Here is a 24911-nt window from a genome sequence, read left to right on the forward strand (position 1 = left end):
CCGTGTGCCCGCGTGTGGAATGCGTACAAACAATTCGTGGAAAATAGAAAGAAAAAATGCCAAACTACACGGTATTTTTGCAAGGGGCCAACAAACAAACCCAACAGAGCCGTAATTCCTTCAAGCTGTTGTAGTTCCAACCACAACAAAAATAAATAAATAAAACACAAATCAACAATAAAATTTTTAAAAAATCCGGCCTTGTCGGTGGCCACCCACCCTCACACAGAAAAAATAAAAATAAAAATGCACTTTTTTCTCTGAAAATATCCAATCGTTTCCCCCCCTAACCCTCCCCATTTCATTTACGTCTCCACTTCTTTTTTTTCCCCCCTTTCTGTCTCCTCTTAGCGTCTGGTCAGTCTTCTACGTCGAGGCCACTGACATCCATATTCTCATTGTGCTCCACCTGGAAGGCAAAACGAAAGTCACGCGTGAATACCCCAGATGGCAGTTGCAATCGCCATTCCACGATGCCTCCGTTATCCACACTGCAGTCATTGCCATCCACTTTCGTACACTCAGTTAGCATATTCTTGCTTGGTTCAATGAGTCTCACCGTAATGTCCTTGTGCGAGGAGACGGGGCACTGGTCCTTCACCACCAAGGTTGCCTCTGCCGTCAATGAACTCTTCACGGTAAATTCGTACACATATTCAATGACTTTTTTTCGGTTGCGCAGCATGGCATGTAGAGTAGACTTAGTCCGCTTCACTTGTTTCCGTGTTACTTTCACAGCATCATCTGTACCAATTGACATCGTCAATTCTGCACCAACTGGAACAAGCTCCAACTGTGAGTTGCTTACAAAGGTGTTATTAGCAAAAACATTTGCTTTTCCGGAGAGGAATACGTATGGACTTGTATTCTTTGCCTTAACAATGAGGTACGTCCACGGACTAAGTTTCGGCACCGCATGATACACCAGCTTCACGGGAAATGTGTGCGTGGCGATGGTGACCTTCACCGGCTTGTTGTCACTCCGCACAGTGGCCAGGCCGACAATTTGAAATGTGCTGGATGTGGAGGAAGACGAAACAACTGCTTGCTCCACTAGGGCGGCTTGCGGTCTTGAAAATGCCTCCTCATTACCCCTCCCTCTTCGGTTATTGGAAGGAAGTGAACGTAACAAAAAACGTGAGAACCCCACAGGGAACTTTGGTGGATCCAAGCTGATATTCCACTCCTTGAGCTCTGGCGGAGCTGCACTGAAGTGGGGAGTAGCTGTGCTGAGCTTCATCAGTACCTTGTTCCAGTCCATTGCGGTGCCCTGACACACCTGAGCGTGGTACGTCACGTCCATTACGGACCGCTCTGGGTCCACACGGATGTCATACAACGGTGTCCACGAGACGCCCATGGCGACAAAACTCACAGCAAGCTTTAAATTCACATGCGGTGCATAAACAGAAATCATGACCTCCACCGATGTTTCCTGCCGTTCTTTATGCCTACCTCCGGTGAGCTCGTCCAGCTTCTTTATTATCTCATTCTCTTCCTCCTCATGCTCATCCTGCTGCCGTGAAAGCTTCAAGCGGAGCTCTCCCAGTGCCAGCTTGCGGCGAGTAATAAAACGGACCAGTTCTGACCAGGATTCCGGTTTTGAAAGAAACCCGACCATTGGACCCATGCTTGCACGTACTTCTGGCCCCACACCGCACTCCCCCATGATAAGGAGCTTTTCCTCCATCTTTTTCAGTGCAGCTTCAACGGCGTCGTTCGCCGCCTTCTTGTCGGCAATTTGGTCAATTAGCTCCCGAACCTTGTCCCGTGCCTTCTCAAGCTCCCGGACCCGCTCCCGCACATCCTCCTTGGTGACGTGAGTCCTGAAGCGGACCCCTCGCATCACCACCTGCTGATTCTCTGCCCCCTCCACATGAACCTGAAGTGTGTTCTGCAAGACACTCTCCCAACCCTTTTCTCCCTTCATGGAAATAACGTGCGCCCCAACAGGAAGCGAGGCGCTGGCGACGTAAGTGAGTTGTGCTCGATCCCTAAAGACCGTCACTGCCGTCAAAGAGGGGCTCACCTCAGTGCATTTTGGCTCTTGCTGTGGCTGCGGATCAGTTGTAGCCATTGCTTGTGAAAAATAAAGTAAAATAAATAAATGGAATAAGAAAAAAAAAAGTAGATAACTAAAAAAAGAAGTAATGAATTTGAGTTTGTGTCTATCTAAACAACAACCAGGCCAGTTGCCTTGCCACCCACACCAAAACAGCTTTCTTTCACTTTCCCTCAAACCTCGCCAAACTGTTCCTGGTGAAACTTTTCCCGCTTACTTTGGCCGTCCTTGATAATACGTCCATCAAAGAGTTTGGTTGCCACCTTAAACGCTAGGCAACCAGCGGGGTCACCAATTTCTTTAAACATTAACGTTACCTCGTGATCCATCATGTAGGTGTATGTTAGGTTTTCCATTGTCTTGAGTGTCAGGTGAACCGCCGCCTCCCAATCAAGCCGATGAATGAGACACCGCAAAAGCAGCAGATACATTTCCGTGTCACGCAAGTACCACTGATCTGTTCCAACCACCGATGGATTCATGAGAACATGCCATAACTCCTGAAAGATGTCCTCCGTAACGCGCTCATCATCCATGGGGCTCATCTGCAGCATGAGTTGTGGATAGGGGTTGTATACATCCGGATCCCACAGATGACGGGGCACAGGATCCGCTGGACAACGTACATGAGGGAGGGAGGAACGTACCCGTAGCGATGCAATGGTTGGGGCCCGCCTCCACTTAAACAACGCCGCTGTGTCATTCATGTCCCGCTCAATCATTGCGTGGCTGCGCAGCTCCGGCAGCTTGTTGTCATTGTAGAACAAGTGTTTCATGGAATCACGCGCCTGCTTTGCGGAACCAAAGAGGGCAAGTGAGGTATCTCGCGCGTCAAGATACCTGCCCCACTTCCGCCGCTCCTCCAGACCGACGGGCGTGAGCTTACAGTTCCGCTTTGGGTGCCGGGCACAAAGCTCGACAAATCTTCGAAATAACAGCTTCGTGGAAAGTCGTGTACGCTGACTTGACAAGTCAACACTCTGCGATGCCTGTCGAAGCGCCTCCTCCGCCTCCTCGTTGCTACGTACAAAGAGAATCGCGTAGCTCTCAGCCGCCACAACATCATTCTCCGAGACGTCAGAACTCGCATTCTGGGCCAAATGGGCGTAATCCACCCGTGCCCGCTGCAGTGTTCTCATGCTGACACGGTTGAGAACACTGCCAATGTCCATCAGGTAGTGGTGGTGCACATATTCACCAATTGGCGCCAAAGCAGCATTTCCGCCTTCATATTCGACAGAGCGCTCCCGGCGTCTTATCTCGCGCGCGACATATCGCAGTGTTTCCACAGCTGCGGTATCATTTCTAAGGGTACTATAGAGCAACGCAAGCACATGGTAGCAGCTCAAAAGATCACCGTTAAAATTTCCGCTGGTGGCAAGTGAGGTCATATCATTCACAATATGTTCCACCATGGATGGCAAACCGGCGGTTCTCGTGTTGATGACGCAATTCTGCACGGGTTCCTCAAGATTCACGCCTGCCTGTGAAAGTGATACTCGCATCGCAGCAACAATTGTGTTGAGTGGACTTGAGGGCGGCGACAGCTCCCCACGGTCCTCTAGTCGCCTAAAAAGGGCCTCGGGGCTTACAGTGCCTCGAGAAAAATCGCTAAAAGCACCCAAAGTGCTTCTTATTTGAGGAAAGTCGTCTGGATGCGAAAGCAACGCTGATAAGACATGTACATAGTCCCAATCACAGAGCTGGGCTCCCAATGCCCGTATCCAAAACACCACAAGCAAGCTCGCAGTAGACGGATACTTGCCGGTGTTCGCCAAATGGTGAAGCAATGACGTTAACAACGGGCAACCGCTTTCAGATAGCAGAGTTCCAAATGACGTTTGGGTGACGGCGATCATGCGCATAATCCGTGCGAGTGTATCTACAGGGCTTAAGCAGTGCAGTGCGTCTACCACAAGGGCGTATGTACCCATGTCCGCCTCCCCACTTTCTGTAATGACATGAAGAAGTTGCTCAATATTCTCCTTATCCCGAGTGTAATTAAAAACACGAAAAAGGGAGTGATAATAGAGGAGATTCAGCGGCTCCCCCATCGTCTCTCGAATGTACTGCACAATCCAACTGAGATCCTCTGCGTTGTGGTTTCGTGTATATGTCTTGACTAGTTCCTCCGCCTCGCGCAACGTGATGGGAGTGACGTCGTTCTGTCTGCTCTCGTCACGAGGTGTGCGGAGCTGCGTGGCGCGAGCACGAGCCACCCGGTGCTGATCCTCCCTCTGGAACGACTGCCACCAGTCAGGAATCACGCGGGTGTTGAGGACGAAGGGGCCCCAAGCAAGCCGTGAAGCGTGAAGCATCCTCTACAGATGGCACCTGGGTGCAATTCACGTGGTTAATGCGCCAGAAAAGACTTCCAGCTCCAGTTTTCCCCAGAGGTGGAGAACAAGAAAGGGGGGAGAGTACAAGGCGCGGTGGAGTCCAAAATACCTGAAGAAGACAAGCAATAAAAAAAAAAAAAAAGGAGAAAAAAAAGCGGAGACACGTAAAATATATAGATCGATAGATACGCACATATGGCAAAAACAATAGAAGAAGGTGTGCGGGGGAGAAGCAAACACACACACGCACCAGCGGTGAATATGGGGGTGGACCAAAAGGGGTTGTGACAATAGAAATGTTTGGGGAGCAAGCACTCAAAAATCTCTTTTTTTTTTTTTTTTTTTTTCTCTGGGGGGGAGGAGGTGAGTATTTTCTTCTCACTCACGGAAGAAAGAAGAACAAAAACACCAAAAACTATAAAACAAAAAAAAGAAATTTGTACGTTTCATCAGTGGTATTAGTAGTAGTCGTAGTGCTAGTGGTGGTACTAGTGATGGAAAGGGAATAAAAGGGTAAAGTACCCGTCAAATTGTACATCTCACCTCCGTTCGCTGTAAATATATATATATTTATGCATGGGCGTAAATACGCACCACAACATCTCTGTTCAAAACGAATTATGTGAGACCAAAGTCTTCCGTTCCCTCAATCGCTGCCGTAATTTTACTAAATGCGGTCTTAAAGTCCTTGTATGGCGGAAGCTTCAGTGTGGAAAAACACGTTGACGCAGACGGTAGCCGCTCCTCCGATGCGTCCCACTCAACGTGCACTTTGAACGGGGGATTGAGAAACTGAAACCCAAGCAGTGGGGGCCGATTCATGGATGTGGTGAACTTCAGTAGTCTTTTCCGCTCCTCCAAAGACATGGCCTCCACCACCCGCCAGAAGACATGCACAGGCACACTCTCCTCGTCGTCCGCACGGTGGTACTGCGTGTGCTTTCTCCAATCCGAGACATCAATGGCGCTCTCAGCATCCCCGCCAAAAAGTTTCATAATTTCCTTTCCATCAAATAATTTCAGCCAACTGAGATTTACAATCATTCCCAGGCCCTCCAGAAATGCCCTGGTCTGGCGGGCAGACTCGTGGTTCAGCTTAAAGCCTGCAAGGAGGTGAATATAGTTCAAGCAGTTGCGGCGTGTGACCGGAATGTCTCTCCCGCCACGCAGCAGCTCCACCTCCCGCACCTCGTCCAATATATCCACCGTGTACGTAAATGTCAGTGATAGATTTTCAATTTCCTCCTCGCTCAGTGAGCGCAGAGACATAATTTGGCGGTACAGCTGCCGGTCAAAGCTCTTTAAGTTGTTGATGGAATTGCTGCGGCCAAGAATTGCGTTCCGGAAGTGGGGTGCAAAAGGAATGTCCTGCACAACCCCGTCTCGCAGTGACCGACCCACCATGGCGCCGAGAAACGTGATGCGCCGCAGGTGCTGCGGGTCCCCAGTCACTTCATAACTAAACGGGTTGGGGTACACGTCGCCGTCTTCGGTCTGACGAAACATGCCGTACTCGGCAGCAAATCCCTCGGTACATAAATTCACAAGGAATTCGCGGTACACGCCCTCACCGTAGCCCTCCTCCACAAGATTGTTCGTGTCTCTAAACCGCACGCTAAACATGTCAGGGCTGTCTGGCACGTTGGCGAACCGGTCGAATGCGTCGATAAAGACGTGGCCACGATGCACCAAAAAGGGCTGCTGGGAGTAAAAAAGCATGTTTTGCTCGCAGCTAAGGATAAGGGCGGAAAACACGGAGGCACGGACATTAAAAGGGATAGTAAAAGGAGCATTTTGAAGCAGCCGAACAATCCGCTCTTGATGGGACCAAGTCGTGCTCCCCATCCAATGTGGGTGACAGATCGAGGCGCTGTTTACCTGCACAGCATCGCCCTCATTCCCCTCCAAGTAGTTAAGCTTGGAAAATTCTAAAGCCGCGTCAACGTCTAACCACGTCTCTCTGGTAATGGATTCAAACGTGCCAAGAATCATCGGATCGGTAATAGCTATCCAGACCGAGGGATGTGGAACAAACGACTGTACCTCATCTATAACATGTAGTTTGGTCAATAACCTGAGGGCCGTCTGTGCCACAGCCTCACCGTTACAATGGGGGAAAATGCCATGCATGTATGACCGATGCACAATCCCCTTCAACGACAGTAAAAGCAATACGGCGTCGTTACAATCCATCACTACCCCGTTCTCAAGCTCCTCCATAAAATCCGTGGCATCCACAAAGTAGCTCAGCAAAGTGAAAAACAACACCGACACCGCAGGGTACATGTCCCAGAACAAAGAGCGTGCCGACGTTGTGCCTGTCACCGTGCCAAGAAGCTCCGCCGGCGGTTCGCCCGTAAAAGGAAGATGAGCCACCTCCCCTGCCTTTACTCGAGTCAAAAGTGACTCCTTCTTCATCCCACTTGGGTCTCTAGGGGCGCTGCTATGACAGTCTTGATATATCTTCCATAAACTCCGCAAAAGCTCCGATGAATTCACCAACTTGGAAAAAATCGTAGTCACCTCAATACGCTGCTCCGGAGACTTTAGTGAAAAGTTGTAAAGGGGCCACACAAACGTGCTGCATAAAAGATTAAAATCAAAAAAGGCGTTAGATCGCGATGGGGATGACGCCTCTCCCTCGGTACTAGATTCAATAAGCGCCGCAACGGCGGAAGCATTCTCCTTTAATAGACGCAATCCACAGTCTGCGGTAAACAAATACGTCGGCAAGTGCTCATACCTACTCGAATGTGCGGGACCCTCAATGTGTGGATGCATGAGATCTACAATTGTTGTCTTCAGAAGCTCGTCGTCCCTGCTTGCATGAATTGTCAATTCCACAAGACACTTCAGCCATTTCCTTCTTAATTCCCCGTCTCGAGAACCCTCTGCTCCAAGAAAAAAAGGTGTCAGACGCACCAATTTGCCGAGAGCTGCTGTCGTCTTAAAGCGGATTATTTCCGGCAGCTTGCTTGCCGTGACATCTACAATGGCCTCTAACAATACCCGATTCGCCTCTTGATTCACGGCACACTCCTCTTCATGTTGGGAAGCTAAGAGTACATCCAGTGCACACGAGGTGGGGGAAATATATGGCCCATTTTGGGCCGAAGACGTGAGGGCCTCCAGCAACATCTCTCTACCCTCCGGGGCCTCCATAGCCACCGCAACATCACTTGCGGAGAGTGACGCATACAAGCCTTGTATCCTCGACACAACAGACGCGTTTCCGGATGTACCGTGCTGAATAACAAGCTGTAGAGCCCGTATCCACAGTTTTACCTTTTCATTCAATGAATTGTTGGTTTCAAGAAGCGCATCGAACAGAAATAAGTGTTCCTCCTTCCACAGTGTTTCCTTCTCTTCCGCGTTAACGGGTGGCCTGGCGTACTCCTCGAATATCAGGCGGGCCAGTAAGTCAAGCCCATGTTGACACCCAAACAACTCCTCCCTCACACTACCCGCACGGATGCTGCGCCTCAGTTGCTGCAAAACCACCTGTGTGCACATCATCCGGCGAGAATTATGATCAACTCCACGGCGTTTACCTCGACAGAAAAACTCAAAGTCCCAACAGGAGCGCTCCAAACGCCTTCCCGGTGTTTTCTGCGATTCATCCCGGATGGATTGAAACAAATTAAACGCAAGATCAGCAAGTGCCATTCGGCTCAGCCACAGGCGTGCTTTCCGCTGTATGCGCAAAGCCGCTTGCTGCTGCACGCGATTGATCTCGCGCCGCTCACGCTTTTTCCGAGTCTCGGCGAGAATCGCATCCTTCGAAGGCTGGTGGTCGCGAGACAAAGAGAGATGCGTCGGGCGACTCCTGCCATTAAAAACAAAGTTACCATTCATTTCTTCCGCGCCAGTAGCTGGCAACCTCCGGAATGTGAGGAGGGGGAGGGAGGGAAAACAGGCAGAAACAGAAAAAAAAAAAAAAAAGATGGGGCAGAGACAAAAGTGTCTTCAAATAAAAATAAAAAGGGAGACAGAAAGGCACGCAAAAAAGATATAAATAATTAAAAGGGACAAAGTCGACGTATTCGGAACGCCGTCATTTTTCCTTCTTCTTCCCCATTCCTTCACATTTTTCCGGTGGGAACATCCGTAAAAAAAAAAAAAAAAAACAAGGAGATAAATACAAAAAAACAGTCCGTCAGCCAAAAATAGATCCACTTCCCCCTCTAAAGGGAATTCAATTCTCACGCGCTTCGTTCTGAAAGGTCTGCACTCTCGGAAAACCCTCTTCAAACGACGATGTTGCGGTGTCATGTACTCAATAACTCCCCTCCCTCACTGTATCTTCTCAACGACGTCGCAAAGCCCGCATTTCCCTTTCCTCCACCCAATCCAAATATTGTCGCCGTCCAAGCCGCGGGCCATAGAGCATCGCGAATATGCCCTTTGCTTCTTCAGCCTCCAACTTACTCGGCGCACCGGGTAGCCTTTCAATACGATCAATTCGCTCTAAAAGAAGGCGACGCTGCTCTGGCGTGAGAGACTCTTTAAAGTTCTGATGTTTATTGAAACAATCAAAAGAACCTCCTTCAATGCAATCTCCAAAATTAGCGTGGTTGTGCCCGCCTTTGGGGAAATAATCTCGAGTGGTTGACCCGTCATGCCCTACATTGGAATGCGTGTTCCTGCGCCGCTCTGGCAGTCGCATATGAGTCCTTCCAACCTCAAAAACGGGCTCACTGCTGCTTGAAAATCTTGAGTGCGATGATGACACACTGTTCAAACCCTCTGAGGAGGGTTCCGATGGGATCTGGCCCCGTGAAAGGGGTTGAAGAGTAGAAGGAGTGAAATCGTGCCCCTGTTGATACGTCTGTTGTTGTCGTCGTTGCGGCTGCTGTTGCCTTTTTTTTAACTGGCTCCGTTGATAAGCCGAATGACCAGATTTGCCATCCAATATCATGGCAACTGACTGCGGGGACATGTGCTCTCGGGGCGGAGTGCATGGATTTGATGGGGAGAGGAAAGTTGGAGGCTCGGACGGAGTGGCGTTGCTCCTTTGGCTCACAGAAGATGAATCGTGCAATAAAGGCCTCACCGTGGACGAAAACCCACGGGAAGTGCCGTCATCACTGACCCTACGCGGCGTAACTCCTGCCGACCTCACTTTGGAATGTCGAGCAGGGATGACCCATTGCGCCGATGCAGGGGAGAGAGGGGGGGCAGTGGCGTACAAGGAGAGTAATCGTGCAACATGGAACCCAATGGCATCCGCCGCCTTTTGCGCATTTGTCAGCGAGGCAAATAGCCCTCTGTGCGTATCTCCCCCACCTTGATACGGCCACTGGTCCCTGTGTGTACGGCTGCAGCAGTTCCATTGTTTCCCGAATTCGATCAAGATAAATCGCCAGTCTTCTGGATGCCCGCTCCAAGAAGCCAACGTCCGCGTGAGACAAGTCACGTGCATGGCCATCAAGCCCCGACACGCGCTTGCCCCAGACAGGCAGGGTGTTGTCACAGAAATCCAACAAGGACGTGACCGCATCCTTCAGCTGGAAGCAACTTGCATCCAATGGCTGCTCCGCCTTCGGATCACGCCGGGCTTCAGGGGTCCGCCGGAATGCCATCGACGTTACCCTCGAGGGGGAACTCGACGCGGAGACAGCCGGTGAGACACGGGCGCGGATGCTGCTATATTTCGACCGCCGCGGAGAGCGCAGGACAGTTGGAGACGCCCATCTCTCCCCGCCGACATCCCACAAGTCATCCATGCCGCGCCGTCAAGGAAACACCGATACCACCCAGACGCACACGTAAGTAATAAAAAAAAAGCAAAAAAAACAAGAATGCAGCTCAGAAAAAAAAAAAAAAACTATGTCACACAGAAAACTGCGGGCACTATTTCTGCTGAACGTATTACTTCAACAGTACCTCCCCAAGAGGGCCGGGAAAAGCGGCCACAAAGTATTGCACGGATCCTTTCTCCTTTGTGCCGCCCTGTGTTGCCCGTTGTGCCCAAAGAAAACAAACGCAATGCCAATAAAGCACAACGCGTGTAATTTCTCTTCACCCCTTCCTTGCTTCTGAACCCGCGTGATGAGTAGCAAACGGAGAAGAAGGAAAAAAAAAAAAAAAAAAAAAGAAAAAAAAGAGACAAAGACGCATGCAAAAAAAAAAGAAAAAAAAGAAATGAAGTGCCTTCCCTCCTTTGATTATATGGAACAGATATGAATCAACCCACAGATTCACACACACACACACACTTCATGTGCAGACGTTAAAAATCGCCACGGCCTTCTAACAGTCTCCTTTATTTTGTTTTCCATTAGAAGCTATTCTTCTTAGCGTTTCTTTCGACACGTCCTCCATTCACTTTCGTTCCTTCTTTTCCCCCCTTCCATCTAACAATAACCGAAGGGAAAGAAATCGTTAATTATAAAACAAATGGGCATTTTTCCCCCTGTGAAGACGCGCTCTCTTCCCCCTCTCCCTTTCTGAGGCAAAACGTCATGTGTCACCTCGCCCCGGCCACAGAAGAAAAGGGACGGGGAAAAAAAAGAAAAGAAGCAAAACGCATAGCAGAAGAAAAATAAGAAGAAAAAAAAGATAAACAAAGCCACCACAGGGCCCTTTTTCTTCCCACAGACCCTTTCATGTTATTTATTTTTTTTCCCATTCCCCCACGCAAAGTACCCTCTGCGTGTGCCTGCAGGTCCGCTCTGGCCAAAAAAAAAAAAAAAAACAGACTGAAAAAGGAAAAAAAAAACTTATGCCGCCTCTCATTTTCATTCTTAGTCCCAGGGGGAAAGAATTGGCTTCTCGGGATACGTGCAGCCATCGTGCTGAATCACTACCCCTGCCGCGTAGTGGCCAAGAATGCAGCAACGTGTCAGATCCTTCCCAAGAGCATAGCCAGACAAGAATCCGCCCACGAAAGCGTCTCCGGCACCGTTGAAGTCAATCATTTTCTCGGGATCCAGCGGGTCCACGGGCACGACAGTGATTTCATCCTTCGTGACGCAGATAGTTGGCTCCGGTCCCTTTGTAAAGACCACAAGACGACCTTTCGTGCCGGAGTACGGGAGCTCCTTTAACGCCCGCTTCGCAACCTCCTTCATGTCCTCCTCATCCCACCCCTTCGCCTTGGACAACGTCCTCGCCTCCAACTCGTTGCCAAAGATGATGTCCACATAAGGCAACACCTGGCTGAACTGCTCCCAGAAGAACTCAATGAGAAAAGGTGCGGAAAGGTTCATCATAAATGTCCCACCCACTTCGCGCGCCTTTTTAGCCACATGTAGAACATAGGCTACATCAATCGTGAGGGTAAAACCGGTCAGGTAAAACAACTTGGCCTCCATAAGGCATTTCTCCACATCTGGAGAATAAATGTGTTGGGCAGAAAGGCAGTTTGCGGCGGCAAGGTTTGCCACAAGTGAACGTTCTTTTCCTGTAATGCAAACCGCACAGCTTCCCGTTGGCTCCCTTGTTGTGTACTCAACCACCATTTTGACGCCATCCTTCTCTGCAGAATTCTTCAGAATCCCGCCGTAGCGGTCGTCCGCAATGCAGCCTACATACGTAACAAAAGACCCTTTCGGAGCCTGCAGCATCCACTGTGCCACTCGGCAGGTATTCAGCCCAGAGCCGCCGGGTACGTGCTTGACTTCCGGCAAGTTTTCAAGGTCTTCGAAGATGCCAGCTTGCTCCTCTGCCAAAAGCGTGGCGGTGCCGTGTTCCACCTTGTACCTTGCCATGAATTCGTCCGATACGCCTGCCGAGACGTCAAGCAACGGATTACACTGCACGTAGAGCTTTGCCGGGTGAGACATGTTTAGTTCCTGGGTTTTGTTGTTTTTTTTTGTTTTTTGTTTTTTGTTTTTTTAGGATTTTAAATAAGTTGTTACGTGGATTTCTGCGACGAACAGAAAAAAAGAACAAAAAAAAAGGGCAGACAACAGGGAAAAAGAAAAAAATAATAATAATAATTCCATTTTGTTCCAAAAATTTCGCCTAAAATAACCAGCGCTCCAGTAGAAGTCATCCGCAAAAAAAAAAAAAAAAAAAAAAGATAGACAGAGAGAGAGAGAGGCACACACACACACATACACACCAATTCCATTCAAAAATGTAATTTTATCCTCTTGGGATTCGCTTTCATTTACTTTTCTTTTTTTTTTTTTTTTTCTCTCTTCATTCTTCTCGTTTTTGGTTTAGTTTACTTTTCCCTCGCTTAACACCAGCGTTTTATTAGACCCTCTTTCCTCCTCCCGGCAACAGCCCCCAGCCGCGCTGTCATTTTGGTCACATGGGTCACACAGGACTCCCCCTGTAATATCCCTCCTGTCCGCCCCGCTCAACGATAACTTTTTCACTCCCCACGACTCACACGCGCCGCAAAATCTTCGGCCGTGCGTCTCAGCCCCTCCGACAGCGGAACGACGGGGGTCCATCCAAGCACCCGCCTCGCTTTGCTGATGTCCGGGCATCGCTGCTTCGGGTCATCCTCGCAGGGGGAGAGAAAACAAATGTTTGACTTTGTTCCGGGCACAAAGTCCCGTACCTTCTTCGCCATATCCAACACCGTGTACTCGTCCGGATTTCCCAAATTCACAGGCCCTATCTCCGTTGGGTGTCGAATAAGGCGGAAAAATCCCTCTACAAGGTCATCGCAATATTGAAACGAGCGGGTTTGCGTGCCTGTCCCGTACACAGTAATATCTTCACCCCTGAGGGACTGAATAAGAAAGTTGCTAATAATGCGGCCATCGTTAAAGCACATGCGAGGACCATACGTATTAAAAATGCGAGCCACACGAATTTTGACTCCATGCTTCCTGTGAAAATCAAAGCATAGTGATTCGGCACACCGTTTACCCTCATCATAGCAGCTTCTCACTCCAGTGCAGTTCACATTACCCCAATATTCCTCCGTCTGTGGATGCTGGATTGGGTCACCGTACACCTCCGAGGTGGACGCAATGAGCACCGGACAGTCATCCCGCTGGGCAAGAAGCAATGAGTGGTACGTCCCGTTTACGCATGTCAGCGTTGTACCAATTGGATCGGCCTGATAGTGCACGGGAGACGCGGGGCTGGCAAGGTGGAAGATGTAGTTATACTTATGCCTCAAAACCTCCTCAGGGTAGGGATGGCGCACGTCATGCTTCACAAAGTGAAAATTCTCCTTGTCGATGTGATGGGCAATGTTCTGCTCCCTGCCAGTGTAATGATTATCCACAGCAACAACGGTGTATCCCTCACGCATTGCACGGTCCACAACATGGCTGCCGATAAATCCAGAGCCCCCTGTGATCAGCACCACTTCGCCGAAATTCTCGCCAGGCATCTTAAAGAGCGTTGGACAAAACACCCAATGCAAGACTACACATACATGCACACAGAGAAAAAAATGGATCCAAATACGCAGGCGTATTCGTGCGGCGCAATAAAAGAAAAAAGGAGGAAAAAAAAAACAAAAGAAAAACAAAAGAAAATAAAAATCGCGTCAATAAAAATAAAAGAACCAAAAAGAGAATTCTTTCGATTGCACGCGCAATCACACACGCATTCAGACCGTCTCCACACGCCATGCAGTCGTGGCGGTTCCTCCCCTCCGGTGTGAAAATGTCCCCCCTCCACTCGCTCCCTCTTCGCCGTGCATTATTTCCCACCGGCCCATTGCCCTCCTCGTTGCCTAAGAAATATGAAACATCCCCCTTCTTCCTTTCGTTTTCTCCCAACACACACACACACACACACACAGAAGAAAAAAAAAGGTACAAAATAAAAAACCACACATCTCACTGACAGTATTATTATTCCTCTCTCTCTTCTTATTGATTCCTTCTCCTTCTGGCTTTAAGCTGTGATTCCGCCATGGCCATCATCATCATCATCTCTTTTTCACCCCCCCCCCTTTGCCCCCATTTCCTCTTTCTTTCTCTCTCCCACCCTTTTTTTTTTTTTTTTTTTTTGGTTATTCCCGCAGTCAACAAAGTTTTTTTACCAATAAAATAAAGGGAAGAAGCCAATAAAAACACAAAACAAATAAGGAATGAATTATACATATATGTCTGCATGCCCCCCACCACCAGCAGATATATTTATACATTTACGTGCATGCATGTACGCATCTGCAATGACACATGGAATTGGCATGTCGTCATAATGGTAGGAGCAGAGCATACATGCACGCACATCCATAATATATATGTATTATACATATATGTATAATACACACGTCACCAGAGGCATGCAAACACACACATTCCCATTCTTCCGGCCACCCGGTATTAAACTATTAATTTGTTGTCACCACTCCACATTGTGGTTGTTGTTTGTTGGTTTTTTTGGTTTTTTGTTTGTTTGTTTGCTTCTGAAAAAGAAGTTGCACAAAAATAAAAATAAATAAATAAATAAATAAATGAGTACCAAAAAACAATTTTAGAGGCCATTGCCATTAAAAATTGTGGTGCTTAAAAATACGTCGGACAAAATAAAACTCTGTACGCGTATGGTAGGGAGAAGACAGTCGTATTTCCCCCTCCCTCCATTAGACATAAAAGTAAAAGGCGTAAGAGACCAAAGAGACAAAGCCACAAACAATTTTATGACCAAAAAAAGTGGCCAAAGTAGACATGCGCCAAAATATGAGGGACGCTTTCCCCGCTGCCGCTCAATCCTCACATTTTTTTTGTTTATGTGAGTGACTGAGAGAGAGAGAAGAGGAAGAGAACAAAACAAAACAAATAAAATAATATAAAAAAGAACTCAGTCTGCATCCGCCTCACTTGGAGAAAACAAATTCGTACTAATACATTACAAGTACCTTACGTACCACATTCTCCGTTCATAAATATTCCCGTGGCTCTTTCTCTCTATCTATCTATTTGCTTATTTGTTTCTCCCCCTACTCGAGCACAATGAGGCCCAGAAGACCACAGAACTGCACAACAAAGCCCGTCACAAAGAGGGCAAAGCCGGGGCCGTATTTTGTGTTCGCACTTGTGTAAGTGTCACTGCCACACAACTTAACGTTGTGAATGGAAGCAACCATAGACCACGTCACCAAACCCGAGACGGTACTAATCGCGGAAGCAAGCACGGTCAGCCACTTCTTGTTGGACCCACTGAGGACATACCAGCTGCCAATACCGGCAACTACAGCAAAGTACAATGCGCAAATGCTGAACGCCTCGCCAAACTGGAACCGCAGACGTCTGGCCTTGCACGTGTCCCAATTCACACGCCAGTTGTAGTTGGGGCTGTTGCAGGGCCGCGTGCCCCAAAGAGTGTAGCACGTTCCGGATGACAACTTCGGCTGAAGCATAGCGATCGGGGTGCCGATAACAAAGAAAATGAAACTCACCATGCAGGCAAGAAGCAGCCCCGTCGCCCCTTTGTGCTTGCCGTACTCCCGTACAAAAAAATTCTTCTTCTTCGACATCCTTCAAACAATGGGCCCACGCTTTCGCTCTATTGTGGTTCCTTTGATAATATGAAAAATGTTCAGTCTTCCTCGTTCCTTTACTCGCCCCTTTCCCGTCAACTATACGCAGATATATATATATAGAGAGAGAGATAGAGAGATATATATAAACCGGCTATGAACCCAAGCGTGTCCCTCCTGTTACAACCAGCCGTGCGAAAAGATGTTCGGTAATTTTAAGCCCCAACAATGCAACGTGGCGGTCCGAAAGTGTCTGTTTTTGCTACTACTGCTGCTGCTGATGGAAAGGAGGGGAAGAAAAAAAGGTCGGGTGTTGTGTCTGCTGTTTGCGCTGATCCTACACGTGCGGGGTGGGGAGTGGGAAGGGGAAGCAAAGAACAGAAGAAGAGGAGAGAGAAGAAACAAGGGCGGGCGCAGTATACATGCATACATACATATATGTATATATATTGTATATATGTGCACGCAGACAGGGAAGTGCAGGGAAAATAAATGCGGGTGAAGGTCCGGGAACCACCGCTGCTGTTGACAAATTCTTGTCTGCTCCTCCTTTTACCTCCGCCCTGTCCCATCGCCAGTCGTCATGGATGAATGACTCCCAATAAAGGGGCGGAAAAGTATCCCCGCTCGCAGAAAACACCGAGAGAAAAGTGTTTCTTCAATAAAAACAAAAACCAATGAAAATAAACATTTTTATAATTATTATAAATACATATATATACATATATATATATTAAAAAATCAAAAAAAAAAATAATTTTTAAAAAAATTTGTTCATTCATTCATTCTCACATTCACCGCCGCACAATTAAATATAACTGCAGACATACACACACCGCGTGCAGCAACATATAAGTCCGTGCGTGCCTATTTATGTGCGATTGTGTATTGTCTCCTCATCGTCACAACATCTTTTATGTTAAGTGCGGGCGTGTGTGTGTGTGTGTGTGTGTGTGTGTCCGTGTGTGGGCACGCTTCTTCTTCTCCTCCTTCGTTCTCCCCCTTCTCCCTCCAGAGGCTTATACATCCGTACATGTGCGCATGGGCCCCCACCACCAACACCACCACCACAAACTTCCAGCAGCGCCTTCAGCCCACTCCCCCGCCATACAAAGACAACAGCGGCGGCAATGGTGGTCTGGACAGCAGAGAGTGGCGTCAGGCGTACCCAAACACGCACGTACACATGACGGGAAGTCAAAAAAAAAAAAAAAATATGTGATTCGCAACGACCCCTCGTAGCCAAACAAAAGCGCATACGTGTCGGAACGGACGGGGGAGAGGGGCAATAAAGAAAAACAAAAAAAAGAATGGACGTGCCAGTGACATTCCCGCAAAAACAAACAGACAAAAAAAGGTAGGAAGTCATAAATCATACAAAAACAAAAAACCGGCAATAAAATCCACTTGCGTTACGGGCCAATTAGATGAGAGCCCAAACAATAAGGTCCAAGCCGGTAAGGGGAAAAGGCGGCGGAAAGGGAGACAATCACCGCGCATCTCAAACACACACCACGTGAAGAATGACAACGTCGGTGCGTCTTCGTCTGCTTCATTGCTATGCCGTGGCACCAAAGTGTCTGTTCATCACCTCAGCCGGCACCGTTCTTCTCTGTGCGTCCTCCCGTCCCCTTCACTTACACACACACACACACACACACAGCGGTCAACAGGCTCTGCCCTCCCCTCCACTTTAACGCTGCAGCCAACCCCCGCTCACAGCCGCAGCGCAAGGGAGGAAAATGAAAAAATAAAGTCAAAAAAAAAAAAATAATAACAATTTTTTAGACATCACAAAAAAACAAATACAATAAAATAAAATAAAATGTAAAATAAATATAAAAAGTAAATAAAAAATATAAAAAAAGTGACAAAAATATTTTTCAAAAAATGCAGAGGCAAAAACACCGCAGTCCTCCTTCCTTCTTTCCTTCCTTTTTTTGTTTTTGTTTTTTTTTGGCTCATTTTGAGTCGTCTTTTTTTTTCCCCCCACACACCACCAACAGAAGCGTACATGTCTATTCACAGCGAGTTGTATTTATATTTATATGCACGTTTGCGGCCATGCACCGGCTACAACTGAAGAGAAGAAATTTTTGTGGGACGCATTTGACACCGCAGCCCCTGACGTCATTTCACATCGGTTATATGAATTTTCTCTCATTTATTGTTGTCGTTTTTTCCGCCTTTAATGCGGTTTTGTTTTTTTTTTTTTTGTTTTTTTGTTTTTTGCCTTTTTTTTTCTTTCATTCAGTCAAAAGACATCAATGAAGAAAAAAAAAAAAAAAAAAAGAAGGGGCGGGGAAATCAAGAGAAAAAGAAAAAAAAAAAAAAAAAAAAAAGGTCACAATTAAAAAAAAAAAAAACGTCTTCACTCATTTTGCATCTTATCAGCGGGAAAAAAAAATGTGCTGTCTTTCGCGTTGGAACCGCCAAAAGACCCTTCGGTGCCTCCTCTTCTCCGCGGGCAAGCGGGTGGTCGGCACGGTCCGGGTCACAGTGCCAGCAAGAAGACTGTGCCAACCAGCTGGACAAGCCAGCCACCGAGAAACAGGCCGAAGGCAGAGCTGTACTTCCAGTCACGCCTCCAGTTGTCGTGAAAAACAGTTCCGCAGAAGCTCCCTTTGTACACGGCGGCCATGCATGCCCACGGAATCAGGAGAGCTGCGACGCTGGCAACTGCCAAAAGGAGCGTCAGACGTCTTGTGGACTTGCCATTAAAAAGCATTCCAACAGTAATGATAGACGCAAATGTTAAAAAAATGGAAATGATGGAAAAGGCTTGGGTAGTCTGAAATAACTGATGCAAACGTTTATCGTTACCCTCACACTTGATCTCTGAAGAGCGCAGATCGTATTTATTGCTGGTGCATTCGTTCTTAACTCCCCATGCCGTTACGCAGGACAGCTTCGACTCTTTTCCTCCATCCAAGTACCCCTTTCCTCTAAACTGCGACGTTGGCGTCGACACAGTTGCAAACACAAATGAGATGCAGGCGCACACCATGTATGCAAAAGGTCCAACCCTCCCGGCAAGCGTTTCGAAGCCCATGGCGCTTTATTATGTCGATGTTTTGTTAAGTCTGAGAAAATAAAACAACAGAAAACTCACTCGTTCGCTGAAGGCTGGTAACACCATGCAAAATAAGAAAAGAAAGGGGGAAAAAAGAAAAAAAAAAAAGAGTAGAGACGGTGCATGTGTGTGTGTGTGTGTGCGCAAAGCGGAAAGAAAAAAATTTCACAAACAGAAACAGAATCAACAATAACAACCAAACACCGCGCCGGTAGGTGGCAGTACCCCCCCCAGGAGGGAGAAAGAAAGAATTTTTACTTCTCCAACCCACCCGTTTTTTACTCCCCCGAGTCCGCCCCCCTCGTATGTGTGACACTCCCGTTCAACGTGAGATCCGCCAGCATGACGTCAAACGCGGTCGATGACGCCGAAACACGTCGCGGAAGTATCGCCTTGCGCACCAACTTTGCCGCCGATGCCTCCTCCCCGTCCTCTTCGGCGCCCGTCACAGTTGTCTGAGTACCGGGTCCGCCGGCCGTGAGACGAACAACGGTGGCGATGGAATCGTCCCAGTCGCCCTCGTCGCTGGGAAGACCGGCAGCAGTAAAGCGGCGCCTCAACTTGGGCCAACCGCGAAATGCCAATAGGTCCTTGTAGCGAAGGGGCTCACGCACGCCATGGATGACGCCAGGCAGTGTGCGCACACGCAACACCACATCGCATGTTTCATTCACACAAAATGAGGTCCAGCCAATACCACAGACGTACACGTCCGCCTTTGGACGGCGACGATGTCGAGGGTAGCACTCGAAAAGATAACATTTCGACTCAGTTAACCGAAGATCACCAAGTTGCTCCAATGAACCAGGCGGATCCAATGCCTTTCCAAGTTGGTCCTGCCAAAATTCGTCAGATCGCTCAGTAGCTATGATTGCGTTGCAAACCTTCTGAGAGGTATACACCATAAACAGCATCCCGCGCGATGTTCCCTTTACAACATCAATGGCAGCCAAACCGCTAAGAAAAAGAGTGTTTCCAGGCATTAGGATAAAGCATTGTGGATTCCGATACTTCCGAATAAGTGTGCGACGCATCTGTAGCAACGTCAGAGGAGAAGAATGATGCCAGTGGGGAAGAAGCCCAGGTGTGTCAAACAGGTACGCCGCGTCACCTGGTGCACCTTTAGTCAATGAAACACGAACCGCATTCGCTTCCACAGTTGTCCCAGGAAGTGAAGATACGGTAAGTAACTTCGATGCCTTCTTGTCATGACGTGATGGAATGTCAATCATCTCAGCCTGATTCACGTTAGGAGGAGTGTACCAGCGCCAAAAGACTGCTTCCGTTCCATCCTTGGCTTTCCTCGTATAGTAAACCTTGCGACTCTCCGGGTGCGGTGGAACCGGAACGTACAGCTTGTGAGCGATGGCATTGATGACAGAAGACTTACCAACATTTGCCACGCCCACAAAGTAGGTCGGCATGGGCTTTATCGGACGAGTCAAATTCAGATTCGATGCCTCTTCCACAGCCGCGATAAGTTTGTCAACATTCCACCCGCGTTTAGCGGAGATGGGAACAACATCCTTAATTTGATGGCGCGGCAGACCAAACTGTAAAGCTATGCCAATCACCCATCGGCGCACATACCGTTCCGTCACGAGTCGAGCGGCAATGGCTCGATCTTTGTTACTATAGTTAAAGGACCTATTCCGAACGCAATCCATCTTATTGACGGCAATAATGACGTCATTGTTCATCGATATGAGGCCGGGAAGGTCATAAACCATCGTTCCAGGAAAGTCCGCAATGTCGACAACAAGCACTACCACACACTTCTTTTCACGTAGGGCTCGTAACTTCTCTGTGAAGTCAGGGGCCGACCAAATCTGACGGCGACCCTCGACGCCGAGGTTCTCCAACGCGTGGCAGCGATGGCAAACAAACGGTTTGTTTTGATCCTTGTAAAAGGCGTCAAATTCCTCCTGCGTCATAAAGTCCAACCACTCCTCCCCGACTCGGCGACCATGCTTTTGCCAGTGGACCTGCAGTTCTGACATACGATCCGCATACTCTGCCCGGGCCTTCATCTTGGCCTGTCGGTCCACGATGTACCTCTCAATGTCCCCGCGGCGCACATATCCAAACACGTTCTCATCCTTGTCCTGCAAGAGCGCCCCACAGCCCTTGCAGCAATCGCGGTTCACGACAGGAATGTGGAAGGATGATGGCAGATCCATCACGATGGAGCTCTTGTTCTCCAGCACTCCCTGCATGGCGGCTGTGTAATCTTGGTCCAGCACATGCATCCCCTCCCATTCCATAAATTTCCGCTCAAACCGCTCGCCAGCAATCTCCAGTTGGTGTTCAATCGCAAACTTGTCCTTTTCGTAGCTATCCAAGAGCACACCGTATTTCATCTTGTCTCTGAGTGTGTCGTACTTTTGACGCAAAAGCGCTGCACTTTTCTTCAACTCTGGCTGCGTTTCACTTGCTTTCGCTCTGCCATCGGCTCCGGGGTCAAGTGGCGCCAACTCCGAGTCCACCTCCACGACGTCTTCCGTCCAACCCATAATTTTGTGAAACAACCGGTTGATGTGACGGGGAAGAAGAATGGACTCCGCCGCCTCACGCCGGCTCCGACGGAACTGCTGAAGGTGCAGGGGGACCGGACCCTCCTTGTACGTCTTCACATCCTCAACCTTCAGCTCTAGTGCCTTCCCAAACGGAAGTTTCGCGACTGGAGGTGTTGAAGTCACCGTCGCCACGCCAGAATCTCCTTCTTGTTCGACTGGTAGCATGCTATTGGAGGCCATTGTGTCATAGTTGGCTTCTGGCAGCGCTGCCGTAGTGAAATCCCCAGCAGAATTAACCCGCACGTCGCAAATGCCAAGAGGTGGCCGCGTAGAAAGATCCCCGTGTACGTTGTTTTCGGTGCTTGGCGAGACCTCGATCTGCCCGCCAGAAACCACGTGACGGTCGCGCCACGGCTTCGACGCCCGCGGTGACCGCAACTTCCTTGAGAATTCTCTGCTGCTGTAACCAAGCGGTGGCACTCGTTTCTTGGCAAACAGACGACCGCAGTGCAGCATCCAAGACTTCTTCGTTAGATTTTTTCTCCTTTCTTTTTTTTTTTTTTTTTAATTCCCTCTGTGTGCTGTGTTCACTTTCCCTTTGGGTTTGCCTTTTTTTTTCTCCTAGCCCGTGTTTGAGCAGGCAACTATATACACGCTTGTGTGGTCTTGCGTCTGCGAGGTCCCTCTCCCCCCCAACCTGCAGAGGATGACAAAAGGGGCAGAAGTACAGAAATAACGGGGGAGTCTTGAGAAATCATAAAAAACCAACAGTAAAAAAAAAAATAAAATAACAAAAAAGACGATTTTCTGAGCGTGTGCTAAAAATAAAAAATAAAAGCCACTCGGTAATATTTTTTTTTTGTAGGCCGAGGCCCTTCTTTTTGTTGCTGTTTATTTGTTTGTGTATTCGCTGCAAGGGGAGGTGGGTCTTCGTCGCTTTTCCCTCCCCTCCTCTTTTTTTATTATCCCTTTTTTCCTCCTCGTCCTCCTGAAGACTGCTCCTACTGGCGTTGGCGTTGTCTTGCGTTCATCTCAGCCACGTACGTCTCGGCAGCCTCGCGCAGCTGCGCTTCCTCCTTCTTCAGCTGCTCCGTCACGCGTTTTTTCTCGTTCGAGAGACGTGTTCCCTCCGCCTCGCAGCTCTCAGCCTGCGCCGTCTGCTTCTCTATCAATGCGTTCACCGGCGTGCGCAAAAACACACGGCCGACGCTTTCGTACACGCGGTGATCTGCGGCGAGACGTGTCAACTCATTCGTGGAGATGTCAAGTCGTCGTTTGTTGCTCATCAGCGTTACCTGCCGGTTTGCCATGACTCTCACCGTCTCCCTCAACATATTCACCCGCTGCTGTGCCTCGACCAGCGCCTTCTCCCTCTCCATCCGCTCCGCCTCCACAAGCGCAGCCATTTTGAATCCCTTTCCTTCTCTCCGCCTCCGTGTGGTTCAACGCCCTCCTTCTTTTTGCTTTTGTTTTTTCCTTCTTTTTTTTTTCCGTGTTGTCGATTTGGCCCCCCGCCGCCAGGGCACAAGAGCCCACATGCAGACACATGTGTCGACACACACGCAAGACGGGAGTGGGGAGTCAAAAAATAAAAATAAAAATAAAAAATTAGTAATAATAATAACGAAGGCAAGAAAAGAATATGTCTATGTGTGTATTATTGCCAAGAAGGCAATTGCCAAAGCACACATGAGACGCAAGAGGGAAAGGAATGGGGCAAACACAAGCCATAATTTGTTGCAGCACATCGTACATGCAACAAAAGAAAAAGAAAATATATATATATATATATATATATATATCCAAAACTCACAAGAATCAGGTAACGCCACAAAAACACACACGCAGGGATAAGTATGGATACAGGTAAATAGATATACAGATATAATATTAATATATAGAAAGATAGATAGATAGACGTATTTCCTTATATTTGATCTCCCAATTTACCGCAATGCCGTACAAAAACGAACAAAAACATACGGTTCAGAGAAGGTACTCATGTACCTATCGTTGACGTACATCTAAAATAACAATAATAACAATAATAATAATAATAATAAAGAACCTACTCAGAGAAGAAAAGCAAATGGTAAACAGAAATAAAAATTTAAAAAAAAAAAAAAAAAAAAAAGAATAAAGCACAACAATGATAAATCCGTTTGGACGCATATGAAAACGTGTAAAAAAACATTTCCAGTGAAGTCTGAAAGTTACTTCCTTCTCTTCGCTTCTCTTCACTCCCCCCTGTGCGTGCGTTCTTAGGTCTGGTTTTCTTCTCTGGTACCGCTGCTGCTGCTGCTGTTGATTAAAGCACATGACTCCCACGTTCAATCATTGACCTCGTCCCCGGCGGAGTGTTCTGGCAGAATAACTCAAATTTGTAAAATGCATCGGTGAAATACAAAAAAAAAAAAAAAAAAAAAGATCGGACTAAAATATGAAATGAAACCGACACGCCAGGGACCCCACCAGCACCACCAGCAGCCTCTCCAAAGTGAGTTGTATCTAAATGAGAAATGCGATACATTTTTCTTGACATGTACTTTTTGTTTTTGTTGTTGTTTTACTTTACTTTTATACTCTTACTCCATCACTCTTCTTCTCTGATTATCCCTAATTTTTGTTTCCGTAAAAGTTTTTTTCTTCGTTTTTGCATTAATCAAAAGTGTTTCCCGGCATACGCTTCTTGTTGTTTTTTTCCTTTTTTATTTGTTCCTCTGAGCCGACGGGGAGCGGTGAATTGGGGGTGGTGAGCGCCCCAGATTTTAATCCCTCACCCCACTCGTCGCGTCCCCTTGTTTTGCCGCCGTCGCCGTTGTGCTCATCGCTTCTTGCCCTCGCTGACCATGAACTGCGGGAGAGTCACTTTGGAAAGGCTGGACGAACTGAGCCTCTGCACACCAGGTGGGCGGCTGAGAGAAGGTGTGCGTCTTTGCTTAGAGACCGGCAGCGAAGGTGTTCCACACGAACCAGTGCCTGATTGCGTGTTCGCAGGCCCATCCACAATAAAAGCGGCCACCGCCTTCGGCACATCGTTGTCCTTCGCTCCTGTCAAGTTGTTTGGTGCCACGTCAATGTTCTCTGGTTCACTGGTACCGCTGGAACGCCGCGGGAAATTCTTCCCCCTCTTGGGGGAAGAGGTGAAAGAAGAGGCGAGTTGCGTCAGATACGCGTCTCCGGACTGCCTGCCCGCAGTACGGTTGGCTTGTGGAGGGGAACCCGGTCCGGCGATTTTTTGCTTTTCTTGCGCCGTTTTGTAATATCCACCCCGATGCTTTTGGCCGCGCTGGTTCCCTTTTTTCGTGCCAATTGAAGGGGTTTCGTGTCTTGCAACACAAGGTCAGTTAGTTGAGTGATCTGTTGCACATCCGCCTCAACGGCCTCGGCTACTTTCGTTTCATATCGTGGATCCTCCACAAAGACATCGGTTGCGGCAAGGGAGAGTTCCTCAAACGCATCATTTTGGCTTCTGTTCATCCAGATGGGCATGTGCCCGGACTTTCTGAAGCGT

At 48.2% G+C, this 24911-nt stretch overlaps 11 protein-coding genes across 11 annotated transcripts, besides 46 other annotated features; all 11 read right to left on the reverse strand.

The window, feature by feature from the left end:
- Nucleotides 1-13262: part of a sequence feature (heterozygous, Esmeraldo-like haplotype) that runs on past the window's edge.
- Nucleotides 359-2077, reverse strand: Tc00.1047053509965.330 (hypothetical protein, conserved; the record flags this gene model as incomplete). The annotated part of the gene is made up of 1 exon (XM_815154.1): nt 359-2077. One exon carries the CDS (start codon nt 2075-2077, stop codon nt 359-361), a length of 1719 nt encoding a protein of 572 aa, XP_820247.1.
- Nucleotides 2088-2151: a microsatellite.
- On the reverse strand, nt 2236-4380 carry Tc00.1047053509965.340 (hypothetical protein, conserved; the record flags this gene model as incomplete). Its single annotated transcript, XM_815155.1, has 1 exon — nt 2236-4380. One exon carries the CDS (start codon nt 4378-4380, stop codon nt 2236-2238), a length of 2145 nt encoding a protein of 714 aa, XP_820248.1.
- Nucleotides 4529-4555: a microsatellite.
- Nucleotides 4728-4748: a microsatellite.
- Nucleotides 4853-4894: a microsatellite.
- Tc00.1047053509965.350 (ubiquitin-protein ligase, putative) lies at nt 5020-8256 on the reverse strand (the record flags this gene model as incomplete). Its single annotated transcript, XM_815156.1, has 1 exon — nt 5020-8256. The coding sequence occupies one exon, from the start codon at nt 8254-8256 to the stop codon at nt 5020-5022; it is 3237 nt and encodes a 1078-aa protein (XP_820249.1).
- Nucleotides 8511-8550: a sequence feature (A-rich).
- Nucleotides 8708-9901, reverse strand: Tc00.1047053509965.360 (hypothetical protein, conserved; the record flags this gene model as incomplete). The annotated part of the gene is made up of 1 exon (XM_815157.1): nt 8708-9901. One exon carries the CDS (start codon nt 9899-9901, stop codon nt 8708-8710), a length of 1194 nt encoding a protein of 397 aa, XP_820250.1.
- Nucleotides 10477-10546: a sequence feature (A-rich).
- Nucleotides 10889-10963: a sequence feature (GA-rich).
- Nucleotides 11082-11122: a sequence feature (A-rich).
- Nucleotides 11148-12188, reverse strand: Tc00.1047053509965.370 (adenosine kinase, putative; the record flags this gene model as incomplete). Its single annotated transcript, XM_815158.1, has 1 exon — nt 11148-12188. One exon carries the CDS (start codon nt 12186-12188, stop codon nt 11148-11150), a length of 1041 nt encoding a protein of 346 aa, XP_820251.1.
- Nucleotides 12203-12241: a microsatellite.
- Nucleotides 12280-12344: a sequence feature (A-rich).
- Nucleotides 12405-12426: a microsatellite.
- Nucleotides 12511-12583: a sequence feature (T-rich).
- Nucleotides 12728-13705, reverse strand: Tc00.1047053509965.380 (dTDP-glucose 4,6-dehydratase, putative; the record flags this gene model as incomplete). Its single annotated transcript, XM_815159.1, has 1 exon — nt 12728-13705. One exon carries the CDS (start codon nt 13703-13705, stop codon nt 12728-12730), a length of 978 nt encoding a protein of 325 aa, XP_820252.1.
- Nucleotides 13263-13879: a sequence feature (areas merged during assembly that could not be assigned to a particular haplotype. This can correspond to areas where the two haplotypes were merged or to regions with more than two copies in the genome that were merged during assembly.).
- Nucleotides 13807-13859: a sequence feature (A-rich).
- Nucleotides 13880-18004: a sequence feature (heterozygous, Esmeraldo-like haplotype).
- Nucleotides 14099-14121: a microsatellite.
- Nucleotides 14313-14333: a microsatellite.
- Nucleotides 14693-14734: a microsatellite.
- Nucleotides 14761-14789: a microsatellite.
- On the reverse strand, nt 15269-15805 carry Tc00.1047053509965.390 (amastin, putative; the record flags this gene model as incomplete). The annotated part of the gene is made up of 1 exon (XM_815160.1): nt 15269-15805. One exon carries the CDS (start codon nt 15803-15805, stop codon nt 15269-15271), a length of 537 nt encoding a protein of 178 aa, XP_820253.1.
- Nucleotides 16226-16267: a microsatellite.
- Nucleotides 16489-16511: a sequence feature (AT_rich).
- Nucleotides 16512-16542: a microsatellite.
- Nucleotides 16543-16580: a sequence feature (AT_rich).
- Nucleotides 16740-16776: a microsatellite.
- Nucleotides 17448-17470: a microsatellite.
- Nucleotides 17548-17611: a sequence feature (A-rich).
- Nucleotides 17612-17635: a microsatellite.
- Nucleotides 17636-17687: a sequence feature (A-rich).
- Nucleotides 18005-18061: a sequence feature (areas merged during assembly that could not be assigned to a particular haplotype. This can correspond to areas where the two haplotypes were merged or to regions with more than two copies in the genome that were merged during assembly.).
- Nucleotides 18006-18055: a microsatellite.
- Nucleotides 18062-19729: a sequence feature (heterozygous, Esmeraldo-like haplotype).
- Nucleotides 18079-18174: a sequence feature (A-rich).
- On the reverse strand, nt 18303-18860 carry Tc00.1047053509965.394 (amastin, putative; the record flags this gene model as incomplete). The annotated part of the gene is made up of 1 exon (XM_815166.1): nt 18303-18860. One exon carries the CDS (start codon nt 18858-18860, stop codon nt 18303-18305), a length of 558 nt encoding a protein of 185 aa, XP_820259.1.
- Nucleotides 18950-18998: a sequence feature (A-rich).
- On the reverse strand, nt 19160-21913 carry Tc00.1047053509965.400 (hypothetical protein, conserved; the record flags this gene model as incomplete). Its single annotated transcript, XM_815161.1, has 1 exon — nt 19160-21913. One exon carries the CDS (start codon nt 21911-21913, stop codon nt 19160-19162), a length of 2754 nt encoding a protein of 917 aa, XP_820254.1.
- Nucleotides 19730-19767: a sequence feature (areas merged during assembly that could not be assigned to a particular haplotype. This can correspond to areas where the two haplotypes were merged or to regions with more than two copies in the genome that were merged during assembly.).
- Nucleotides 19768-20068: a sequence feature (heterozygous, non-Esmeraldo-like haplotype).
- Nucleotides 20069-21481: a sequence feature (haploid, Esmeraldo-like haplotype).
- Nucleotides 21482-21989: a sequence feature (haploid, non-Esmeraldo-like haplotype).
- Nucleotides 21933-21963: a microsatellite.
- Nucleotides 21990-24911: a sequence feature (heterozygous, Esmeraldo-like haplotype).
- Nucleotides 22399-22803, reverse strand: Tc00.1047053509965.420 (hypothetical protein, conserved; the record flags this gene model as incomplete). The annotated part of the gene is made up of 1 exon (XM_815162.1): nt 22399-22803. The coding sequence occupies one exon, from the start codon at nt 22801-22803 to the stop codon at nt 22399-22401; it is 405 nt and encodes a 134-aa protein (XP_820255.1).
- Nucleotides 22982-23004: a microsatellite.
- Nucleotides 23172-23199: a microsatellite.
- Nucleotides 23260-23315: a microsatellite.
- Nucleotides 23426-23460: a microsatellite.
- Nucleotides 23510-23538: a microsatellite.
- Nucleotides 23803-23823: a microsatellite.
- Tc00.1047053509965.429 (hypothetical protein, conserved) lies at nt 24563-24911 on the reverse strand (the record flags this gene model as incomplete). The annotated part of the gene is made up of 1 exon (XM_815167.1): nt 24563-24911. A coding segment is annotated over one exon (349 nt), but the record flags the coding sequence as incomplete, so codon positions are not given.

Source organism: Trypanosoma cruzi, genomic scaffold (assembly GCF_000209065.1).
Source record: "Trypanosoma cruzi strain CL Brener 1047053516553 genomic scaffold, whole genome shotgun sequence".
Lineage (NCBI taxonomy): Eukaryota > Euglenozoa > Kinetoplastea > Trypanosomatida > Trypanosomatidae > Trypanosoma > Trypanosoma cruzi.